This window comes from Malus domestica, chromosome 07, assembly GCF_042453785.1.
Source record: "Malus domestica chromosome 07, GDT2T_hap1".
Taxonomy (NCBI): Eukaryota; Viridiplantae; Streptophyta; class Magnoliopsida; order Rosales; family Rosaceae; genus Malus; species Malus domestica.
The window spans coordinates 3834745-3846611 of record NC_091667.1 but is presented as its reverse complement, the minus strand read 5'-3'; the positions used below and the strand labels follow the sequence as shown (position 1 = coordinate 3846611).

General features: G+C 36.8%; 1 protein-coding gene and 2 long non-coding RNA genes across 4 annotated transcripts in view; 1 reads left to right on the top strand and 2 right to left on the bottom strand.

Annotated features, from left to right (window-relative positions):
• Nucleotides 1-338: 338 nt before the first annotated feature.
• On the top strand, nt 339-4816 carry LOC139187630 (uncharacterized). Its single transcript, XR_003774707.2, has 3 exons — nt 339-479; nt 725-863; nt 4645-4816. It is a non-coding gene; the product is annotated as an uncharacterized lncRNA (long non-coding RNA).
• LOC103418550 (uncharacterized) overlaps nt 1221-11867 on the bottom strand; it is a 36225-nt gene continuing 25578 nt past the window's right edge. Inside the window, exon 4 of the mRNA XM_070824440.1 lies at nt 1221-1587. Within this exon, the coding sequence (XP_070680541.1) occupies nt 1319-1587 (269 nt within the window). The 3' untranslated portion in view covers nt 1221-1318. The remainder of the gene's footprint in view (nt 1588-11867) is intronic.
• LOC108175130 (uncharacterized) lies at nt 6012-6866 on the bottom strand. 2 transcript variants are annotated; one of them, XR_011583161.1, is made up of 3 exons: nt 6688-6866; nt 6243-6503; nt 6012-6170 (listed from the first exon to the last, which is right to left on the bottom strand). It is a non-coding gene; the product is annotated as an uncharacterized lncRNA (long non-coding RNA). The 2 variants fall into 2 exon arrangements; XR_001791953.3 differs by having other exon boundaries at nt 6165-6503.

The following is an 11867-nucleotide window of genomic DNA, read 5'->3' as shown; positions in this document are numbered from 1 at the left end:
CCATTTGGTTGAAATGCTTTTCATGTTTTAACATTTGAGATGTTAAAACTACCCTGTTTCTCAGCTTTGCTGATATGGATAGCAAACTGTGGAACTGTAAATATTGGATTATCTAAAGCCAACGATTTTAGTGTCCATCAATTAGTTGTCCATGAATGGTTCTCCTTGCAGTGTGGTATCAATACGGTTCTCCTCCAATTGGATAGGTAACCCCTGGAATGATGTTCTACTCTTATACTGCTTTATTTTCAATACAAGCAACATGCCTTTTCATCTTCTCTTCATGTTGCTGCCATCTTCGAGTGGGTGCAGATATGTTCTTTTTGTACATACACAGCTGTTGAAGTGAGAACAGGTGATGATGACCACAAAAAAAAAAAGAAAAAAAAAAGAAAAAAAAAAGGAGAGACAGGTTTCTTTGCAGCACTGCCCTCATGCTTGCGTTTGTTGGAAGTCAGTACATTATGTTACTAGAACAGGTGGGTGGTTGCTGCACTACACATTTCACAGGAACGATATTTCTTTTATTGAACACTGCAGATAACAAAAATTGGGTTCCATTTCACTTTTGTTTCTTCAGTTTATGAAAAGTTGATAAATAAACAACTTGTCTAAGATCGATCAATCGTTTATAAGATCACTAAATAAATAAACAGAATTGTTTCCTCATGCATGTTTTATAAGATCAATCAATTGTTTATAATTTCACCATATTTGAATTTAGGAGTATTCGTGTATGTTGAGCTGGGGTATGAAAAAGGAAAGCACTTGTGTTGGCATCTTCTCGAAACGGATGAGAAGAAACAAGATTTTCACAATTTGATGTGGAAATAAATAAAGTGGGAGAACGTATCGATCTGAAGGTAAAGCTCCGTCGTCTTTCACTACATTAACTGTGCACATACCTTCCATGAATATTTGTTGAAATGTTCACAGATTGTCCTAAAAGAAAAAGATCCTGCACTTTTAGTTTTATCTGAAATTGTGCCTATTCAGTAAACGTTCACCAGAACTCCTACTGGTACTAGTCCAAAACTTTACCTACCATTTTCAGTCATGAATAATATTAACAAAGAAGTAAGAATGCAACAGGACCAATTTTATGCCAAATGAATCTCAAAAGACAAACATAAACGGTTAGACTTGTATGCGAAATACACACACACACACACACACACACACACATACATATCTTTTATACAAAAACATAAGAAGCATTATCGTGTACCAGAATATTCCCTGAACTGAAATACCAAATAGAAAAGAAAAGAAGAAAACAGAGAACAACAAGATCAACCCATTAGGCAGTTGATAAACATCAATAAACACGGGCAAACTTGCACACTTGAAAATTGGAAGCTCGAAAACGTCGCCTGACATTCTTGTCATCCAGAATTTGAATCTCAAATGTGCAATATTTCTTCAGATTCTTTACAATCATAACCAGGAACGGAAGTTTTATACTCAGTGTAGCTGATGGGTCCGTTGGGCAAGTAATGCATGTGGACTGGATGTTCGACCCAACTATTTCAAGAACATTGGATTGTATGTCTTCATCCTGTGGTCTTTTTATATCCCCATCAACAACTGCTCAACAAAACAAACACATAATATCAAACCAGTAGGCACAATTTACTCTATCTTCATGTCGATACCTCAAAGGCATGCTCCTAAATACTGACCTGTCTGTAAACATTCGTAGTTCTAGATTGGAAGGAAAAGATACGAGCAGAAAAATATATACATATAGGTCTCTTCAGGTATTATCTCTGCAAATTTCTCTATCTTTTCACAAGACATTTGTGTTACATGTGTACAAATATTAGAGCAATAATCTCAGAGTTCTGCAAATATTGCACGATGTCTTTGATTATTTGATAGCTAAAGCTGCAGATGACAGCCACAAGAAGTTTTTAATTGAGGGGGCATCTACATGCTGCTTCAATATTTTTCTTTTGGCGTCAATTTGCCCCTGCAGAAAAAGTTAGAGATAATTTTATAAGGAAAATTAATGAAAAGAGCTTTAAAATTTTGAATCTTAATAAAAAACCAGATAATAAATTTATTTAATGGTTAGGACAAAGCCCAACATCAAACCAGCCCAGTAAGATTAGCCCAAGAAATAAGTTTCCAGTTTTACCCTTAACAGCAAATCATTTCCCGTTGATCCTCTCTCCATTTCTCAGTCTTTCCACGTAATCCCTATTTCTCGATCTCCCTTCTCAATCTCTCTGCCTAATCTTGATCTCTCCTCTGCACATAAACAATTCCTCCATTTTTGTAATCGAATTGATCTCTCTACCTCTCTCTCGATCTCTCCACATCTCTGTTTTCATTTTCCATTCCATTCGAATTCCACCATTTTTTCGAATCACCATATTAGGAGCCTTTGAGGATGAAGGAAGAGAGAAAAAAGCAAGCGAGAGAGACGGAGATAGCCGGAGAGGAAGAGACCAACGAGTTCTACCTGAGGTACTACGTCGGCCACAAGGGCAAGTTCGGCCACGAGTTCCTAGAGTTCGAGTTTCGACCCGACGACGTAGCTCCGCTACACCAACAATTCCAACTACAAGAATGGCACCATCATTCGCAAGGAGGTCTACGATATGGAAGCAAACTTGGTTGATCTTGAAGTTAAAGATGAGCCCAATTATCAAGAGGGGAAGCACATCTTTTTATTATTATAAAATACAAATATGAAATTGTAAAGAGGCTGCCAATAGAGAAAGCTAGCTTTCTACTTATCATAAACCACATCTTTTTAACCAAAAGCCATATGGAGATGGTCCACATTTGAAACTAATTATCATTTAGTCTTTTGAGAAAGACAAGTTGAAAAGTACGAGTTTATTTTGGTGAGTGCTATGACAACTTATAAACAAGGTTTTGCTGATGCTATTATAATTAGCAATTAATTATATATAGAGTCTATCCAAGCCATCTTGGAAGTATGTGGAAAATTGTATTCGAATCCTAGCTAGGTGTCTGATCATGTCTTTGTTAGTTTTGGAAATAGCATAGTATTCATATTCAGTTTTAGAAGTTAGCGTTCAGTTTAAGAAATAGTGATAGTACCAGCATTCATTTTCATAAATAGTGTAACACCAATGTTCAGTTTCAGAAATAGTATGGTGCCCATGTTCAGTTCCGAAATAGTCAGTGTTCGATTTAAGAAATAGTGATATTACCAATGTTTTGTTTCATAAATAGTGTAGTATCTGTGTTCAGTTTCATAAATAGTGTAATAATGTGTTCAGTTTCATAAATGGTGTAGTATTTGTGTTCAGTTTCATAAATAGTATAGTACCCGTGTTCAGTTTCATAAATAGTATAGTACCCGTGTTCAGTTTCATAAATAGTATAGTACCCACACTATTTCTTGAATTATAGCAAAATAACTCATACTCTTTCTGAAACTGAACCAAAATAACGCACATTATTTTTGGAAGGGGACAAAATAAACATTATTTTTTAAACTACAGTAAAATAACTAACACTATTTCTGGAAGTAAACCAAAATAACTCATACTATTTCTGGAACTACAACAAAATAACCACACTATTTCTGAAACTGAACAAAAATAATTCACACTATTTTTGAAACTACAGTCAAATAATCACAGTATTTCTAAAATTGAACCAAAATAATTCACACTATTTTTGGAACTACACCAAAATAATCACACAATTTTTTAAACTGGCCCAAAATAATCCACATTATTGCTGAAACTACAACAAATAACTCATACTATTTCTGAAACTAAACGAAAATAACTCACACTATTTCTAGAACTACAACAAAATAACTCACATTATTTCTAAAATTAGACTAAAATAACCCACACTATTTCTAAAAGGTAACAAAATAAACATTATATCTAAAACCACAACAAAATAACCAACACTATTTCTGAAAGTGAATCAAAATAACTTAAGGAAAACTAATGAAAATGTCTTCAATACTTTGAATTTTAATCAAAAATCATGTAAGAACTTTATTTAATGGTTAGTACAAAATCCAATATCAAGCCAGCCCAAAAAATATAATATATCGAGCTTTCGATTTTACCCTTGACGTTAAGTCTTGTCCGTTGGTTCGTTTCGCTTCAGATGGAGAGAGAGAGAGAGAAGGTTTATAGATTTAGAGCCTTTCGTTAATTTCATCACAATTCCAACACACGTATCGACAACCCCAACAACTCTGGAAAATGCAATTGAAATCCTGATGCATGTGAACAATATACGCAGATCTCGCTTCGGAAAGAAGCGAAGGATAGGGAGGTTGGGGCTTTTCGTCCGTCTTCTCAAATCTCCAGCGTTTGATAAATGTATTTGAATATGCAACTTGATTTGGTGTATTTTGGGAATTAGAGTTTATAAGTTTGGGAAATGTTGATTAGTGTTTTTGGTGGTGTTTGATAATTGCAGAGTTAATTAACTGTTTTAGATTGCGAATCTCAAAGTAGGTTTAAGTTATTAAGAGTTTGGTGCCGTAATCTGATTACATGCATGTATATGTTTTTGTTTGCTTGTGGCAGTTTAATTATAAACTATGCAAAGATTTATGTTTTTAGTCCAAATAGAAGAGTGTAGGTTTGCTGCATTTTGTGGTTTAGTTTGTGAAGTGGCGATTTTTGGATGTAGGCAGCTGTGGTTGCTCAGACGGTAGCAAAAAGCCTTGTCGACATGCAAGTTGCTGAGGACTCAGAAGAATCTTCTAAGGACGAGGAACGGGATACTGAAAAGGAAAAGCCAAGACGGCACTGAGAGCCAAGATGAGCATGGAAAGCCAAGAAATGCTGCTCTTGATAAATTAGAGAAAGCTAGAAATCATGTTGCGGGTATATATATTTTCATTTCTCAGCATTTGTGATTAATGATTATTCACTTGATTTATTTGCACATATGAAGATTTTTATCTTTCAATATACTTTTGGTTTTCCTGCACTTGCAGGATGTTGCTGAGTGAAGGTAAAAAAATTTGAGTTATCAGTCATACCATTTTGTTGTAAGAAAAGTTGTTTGGTGTGGCTTTGTAGCTCCTCTAAAATTGAATCATAATTATTTATATGTCACTTTGCACTCTACAATCATTTCCTATAATAGGATGGTGAGGGAGAAGGGATGGGGACCCAACCAATTACAAAAGATGCTCACTTTGCACTCTGTTCAGTTTAAGAAGTAGTTAGTGTTCAGTTTAAGAAATAGTGATAATACCCGTGTTTGGTTCTAGAAACAATCAGTGTTCAGTTTACGAAATAGTGATAGTACCAGTATTCAGTTTAAGAAATAGTCAGTGCTTACTTTAAGAAATAGTGATATTATCGTGTTTAGTTCTAGAAATAGTTAGTGGTTAGTTTATGAAATAGTGATAGTACCAGTGTTCAGTTTAAGAAATAGTCAATGTTCAATTCTAGAAATAGTCTATGTTCAGTTTAAGAAATAGTTAGTGCTCACTTTAAGAAATAGTAATAGTATCGTGTTTAGTTCTAGAAATAGTTAGTGGTCAGTCTACGAAATAATGATAGTACCAATGTTCAGTTTAAGAAATAGGCAATGCTCACTTTAAGAAATAGTGATAGTATCGTGTTTAGTTCTAGAAATAGTTAGTGGTCAATTTACGAAATAATGATAGTACCAGTGTTCAGTTTAAGAAATACTCAATGTTCAATTTTAAAAATAGTGTGTGTTATGTTTAAGAAATAATGATAGTACCAGTGTTCAGTTTACAAAATAGTGATAGTAGCAGTGTTCAATTTAAGAAATAGTTAGTGCTAACTTTAAGAAATAGTGATAGTATCGTGTTTAGTTCTAGAAATAGTTAGTGGTCAGTTTACAAAATAATGATAGTAGCAGTGTTCAGTTTAAGAAATAGTCAATGTTCAATTCTAGAAATAGTTCGTGTTCTGTTTAAAAAATAATGATAGTACCAGTGTTCAGTTTAAGAAATAATCAGTGCCCACTTTAAGAAATAGTGATAGTTGGTGTTCATTTTCATTAAAATTTAGGCTGTTTTTTTTTTTGGATAGAAAATAAAAAACTATATTAAAAAGAAAAACCCCCCTGGGGCAATCCGTTTGAGTACAATCAAAGAGAAAGGCTGGACGAGTAACAAGCGGAATAGAACTTAGAGGACTAAACGATGGAGCTACTTCATGTGTTGATGACATCTGCAAACAAGTTCTACTGTTAACATTGAATCCATCTCTTTTTCCACACATATTTTGGATCGATGCCTTTACCTTAAATAAAACAACATCCGCACCAGGCCTCATCAAATGCGTAATGGTCTCTCACAAATGCCGACCACCCATGATGCAAGAACAAACCAACATTCTATTGAATCAATTCAACGCTCCACGCACTGCCGCTAAGGTCGAACAACGAAACTAACCCCGATGTTCTGCCTTCCATGTGTCTCATGAATCTTTCTGGGATTTTCAGTCCTTCGGAGCTCAAATCAACAGAATAAACCCATATGCAGTTCATAAAGAAATCCATATCTAATCACAAATATAAATATAAACCACAACCCAGTCCATCAATTCATCCATAAATGAACAAACAAAAAAAACCATAAAATTTTCAAAAACTTTTTGGAAACTACCATCTAACAAATAGAATGACACGGGATTTAATTAAATAAATAATAAAGTCTGTAGCAAAGAGACAAAGATCTGATCGAACCTGGAACAAGCAGACGAGATCGACTGTGAGATTCAGGGGATTGTTTCTCTCGGCAAATCACGGCAAATCGAGCGAGGTGGGAGACCGCGATGGCGAGTGAGGTGTTTAGAGCGGGGTGGGATTTAATTAACTGAAATATTTGCCTTTTGTTGTTCGCTTGAAATGTTGTATAGTTTTTTTAACGGGATCGGCTGACGGAATGGGTTTCTGTTAGGGGCAAGCGCTGAAAATATTCTGTTTTGGGCTTTTAATTCAGCCCATGTAGTTTTAATGTTTGTGGGATTTCATATAGATTAGTTGTGTCCTTATGATTAAATCTAAAGTATTTTTGGTTAAATAATAATATAAGATGATTTTTGATTAAATTAAACTTCACTCAAGCCATTTTCATTAAAGCTCTCAATTTTATATAGCGTGCATCAACCGAATTATAATTTAAGTGAATAAATAAATTTACTAGCTATCTTAGGATAATAATATTACTATAGTGGTCAGTTTTTAGTTAATGTAGTATATTAATTCTTATGGATAATTTAAGAAAATATATGGAGTACTTGGAGTTAAAAAAAAACTTGATGTAAAATTGAGCATAGTTGTGTTATATGATTTATATAGTAGATTCCACCTAGTCCGTGAAACTCAAAATTTGCTCCAGATTGCTTTGTTTTTGCCAATTTCGTTAAAAAACTGTCATATATGCTGATGTGGATTAAAAAAATGTAGATGTAAAACAAAACTAATTTTATGAAAATGGGGCCAAATTATTAATCAAATCAAACAGTAACGACAAACCAAAATATTAATCCAATAAAAATATAAAATTCCATTGATTTCATAGAATTTAAAGCCACATAAGCAAATTTAATGGATGTTTAATAAATTTAGGGAAACAAGGCAATATGAAGCGAGTTTTGAGTTTTGAGTTTCAGCGTGAAATTCTACACTAGATTCTTCAGTATGAAAGATCCAAACGTTGGATTTCCATTCCACAAGTTAACAAAGGATCGACAATCAATAAATAGCATACTCGTAAAATTGCACGACGATCCAACGATGTCAATTGTGAAAATTGAACGACGATACAATTAATTCAAAAATTGAATAATTAACTATCGCTTCGAATCTCAACAAACGGCCCTTGGATATAGGCTTTGGGGCATCAAGAACATCTATCCAAAATCCATGTCACTAGAGTTGCCCATACACCACCACATGTGCCGCCATGCGCGATGGTTTCCAGTAAGCAGAAACTCAGTTTTTCGTCAAAAACCAAACTTCACAGGTAGCAAGATATCGACAAGAGATGAAAGTTTATACCTGCGACGAAATCCAAAAATGAAAGAAAAAAGCCAAAACTGTTAGAAAGCCCTCGGAAGGCCGTAAAAGGTGCAGCCATGCCCAGCCGTCGTCTGACGTCCGATGGACATCAGAGGTCGAGTTTTTGAGAGGGGGCTTACAAAAATTTCACATAAAAATACTATAATACCATTTATACTAAAGTTCATGATTCTTCGTTCTCTGCCCTTCCCTTTTCCAAGTAAAATCCCTATCTCTAAATATACTCATCATCATCGAAGTTTCTAGTCCTCCGTCTCCACCGCTCATCATCATCATCGAATTGTCAAGCCACCAACATGGTGGCTTATAGTGTTAGGAATGTCGGTACTACAAGATAGAGAATGCACAAGGTAAAGTAGAAAATGGACGCCAACAATTTATGTGGTTCGGCAATTTATGCCTACGTCCACCAAACAAGGAATCTTCACTATATGAAAAAGATGAATACAATAAGAGTAGTCTTACCAAGCCAAAGACAAGGCTTGATGGATACAAGAAAGTATAACACACACTTTCTATCACTCTAAACTTCACTCACACAATGTGTAGTGGAACACTCTCACTCTCACTCTTGGAGTGGAACTCTAGCTTTGGACTTGATCATTTGCTACTCACTCTTAGTTCTCTATTGGTTACATCACACCCATATTTATAGGTGAGGGCTTGGCATTCTACTAGTTTCTAGTTCCTTCTTCAAACCTCTAGTATAGAAAAATCTAGACTAGCCACATACTTGTAGCTTCTAGATCTTTCCATTTGCAACCAAGGAAGCTAGTACTCTCTAGCTTCTTCCATCAACTTAATAACATGCTAGAATTGTCTAGCAAGCTCCAGCCTCATCTCTTGCTTACTAGAATAATCTAGAACATTGATCATGGGCTGAACCATATACCAACAATCTCCCCCTCCAGTCCATGAGGGAGGAATTCCGATCATGACTCCAAGTTACCTGGAGTTCATCCCAGCAGCTTTAATGCAGAATTCCAACTTTGATTTTGTGACTACTTTTGTCAACATGTCTGAAGAATTATTATCAGTATGAATCTTCTTCAGCTGCAGCAACTTGTTCTCGATAGCGTCTCTAATCCAGTGATAACGAATATCAATGTGCTTAGTGCGTGAATGATATGTAGTGTTCTTGCTCAAGTCCAGAGCACTCTGACTATCACAATAAATGCCGTAATCACTTTGCTTCAAACCCAACTCTTGGAGAAACTGCTTCAGCCACAACAACTCCTTGCATGCTTCTGTAGCGGCTATGTATTCAACCTCGGTTGTGGACAAAGCAACACACTTTTGCAACTTGGATTGCCAAGACACGGCTCCCCCGGCAAAAGTGAACAAGTACCCAGATGTAGATTTTCTACCATCCAGGTCACCTCCCATGTCAGCATCTGTAAATCCTTCCAAGATTGGTTTGGAACCGCCAAAGCACAAGCACATCTTAGAAGTCCCCTTCAAATATCTGAGAATCCACTTAACAGCTTCCCAGTGGTCATTCCCTGGATTAGAGAGAAACCTGCTCACCACACCTACTGCATGAGCAATATCTGGCCGTGTGCACACCATTGCATACATGATACTTCCTACTGTTGAAGAGTATGGAACAACTGCCATTTTCTCCTTTTCTTCATATGTTTTTGGACACGACTCTTTGCTCAACTTGATATGATTGGCTAAAGGTGAGCTTACCGATTTGGCTGCTTTCATGTTGAACCTTTCAAGCACCCGTTCAACATACTTTTCTTGTGACAACCACAACTTTTTGGATTTTCTGTCACGAATTATATCCATGCCCAAAATCTGCTTGGCTGGCCCTAAGTCCTTCATGTCAAAGGACTTAGATAACTCTTCTTTGAGCTTTTTAATCATAGAGGTATCTTGTCCGACAATCAACATGTCATCAACATAAAGCAATAAGATGATGAATTTACCTCCAGAAAATTGTTTGATATAGACACAAGAGTCAGCATGAGTTCTCTTGTACCCATTACTCACCATGAATGAGTTGAACTTCTTATTCCACTGTCTCGGAGCCTGCTTAAGACCATATAAGCTTTTCTTGAGCTTGCACACCAAATTTTCTTTACCTTTGACTTCAAAGCCTTTGGGTTGCTCCATGTATATCTCCTCTTCTAAATTTCCGTGGAGAAATGCAGTTTTAACATCTAACTGCTCGAGCTCAAGATCCATACTTGCTGCCATACCAAGGATAACTCAAATGGAAGTCATCTTCACCACCGGTGAGAAAATCTCATCGAAGTCAACTCCTTTCTTTTGACCAAAACCTTTGACAACCAAACGAGCCTTGTACCTTGTCATGTTGTCGTCTCTTTTCAATTTGAACACCCACTTGTTTTTCAATGCTTTCCTGCCCTTTGGAAGCTCCACCAGCTCATAGGTATCATTCTTTGATAAGGAATCCATCTCCGACTCCATTGCCTTCATCCATTTGTCACTGTCGTTATGAGCTCTGGCCTCCTCATATGTTTCAGGCTCTCCATAATTAGTCAACATGATATACTCTGATGAAGAATACTTGGTAGACGGTCTTCGATTTCTGATGGATCTTCTGACCTGATCTTCATTCTCTTGTAGGGCTGAAGGCTCCCCCTGATTGGGTTTTCCTTGAATCTGCTCTTCTTGACTAGGCTCCACCTGATCAGCAATCTCATGGTCTGGCACATCTTGATCAGGCTCCCCCTGATCAGCATTATCTGGTTCTGCAGGCACTTCATTGGCAGTTGCTTCAGGGATGTCATCGTGACTTTCTTCATCTGAAGCTAATGGATCAACTCCTCTGACTGCGCCATCTGGTTGTGCCTCTTTATCCGAATCCCCAATTGTTTGTTCTTCATAAAAGACCACGTCTCTACTTCGGATAAACTTCTTCTGGTATGGGTCCCATAATCTGTAACCAAAATCTTCACCGCCATAACCAAGAAAGATGCACGGTGTAGCTTTGTAGTCTAACTTCGATCTCTGCTCTTTGGGCACATGCACAAAAGCTTTGCAACCAAACACCTTCAGATGAGAGTAAGACACATCATTACCAGTCCATACTCTCTCTGGAACATCAAGACCTAATGGCACTGATGGAGATCGGTTGATCAAATAGCAGGCTATCCTTACAGCTTCACCCCAGAACTGCTTAGATAACTTTGCAGTCCTCAACATACACCTGACTTTCTCCATGATGGTTCGGTTCATTCTTTCAGCAACACCGTTATGTTGTGGAGTTCCAGGAACTGTCTTCTCATGACGTATGCCATGTTTTACACAATACTCTCTAAACTGGTGAGATGTGTACTCGCCGCCGTTGTCGCTACGAAGGCACTTGAGAGGTTTCCCAGTTTCCCTCTCCACCATGGCATGGAACTCCTGGAATGTCTGAAACACCTGGTCTTTGGTTTTCAACAAATACACCCACACCCTTCGTGAAGCATCATCAATATAAGTAACAAAATATTTATTTCTTCCAAGTGACTCGACTTCCATGGGACCACACACATCTGAATAAACAAGATCTAACAAGTTTCCTTTCTTTGTAGATGGAACAGAAAAACTAACTCTTCTTTGTTTTCCGAATAAACAATGCTCACAAGAGTTTAACGACGTTCCTTTGGTAAAGGGAATGTGAGACTTCTTTGCCAAAACTTGTAGGCCTTTCTCGCTTATGTGGCCTAGCCTCTTATGCCATAAGTCTAGAGATGAGTCCTCCACAGCATTCAACTCACCTTTCAAAACCTTGGCATTTGACCGGTACAACGTACAACAAAGTCGTGCTCTTGCTACCACCATTAAGCCTTTGGTAAGCTTCAATTTTCCTTCGCCAATATGGT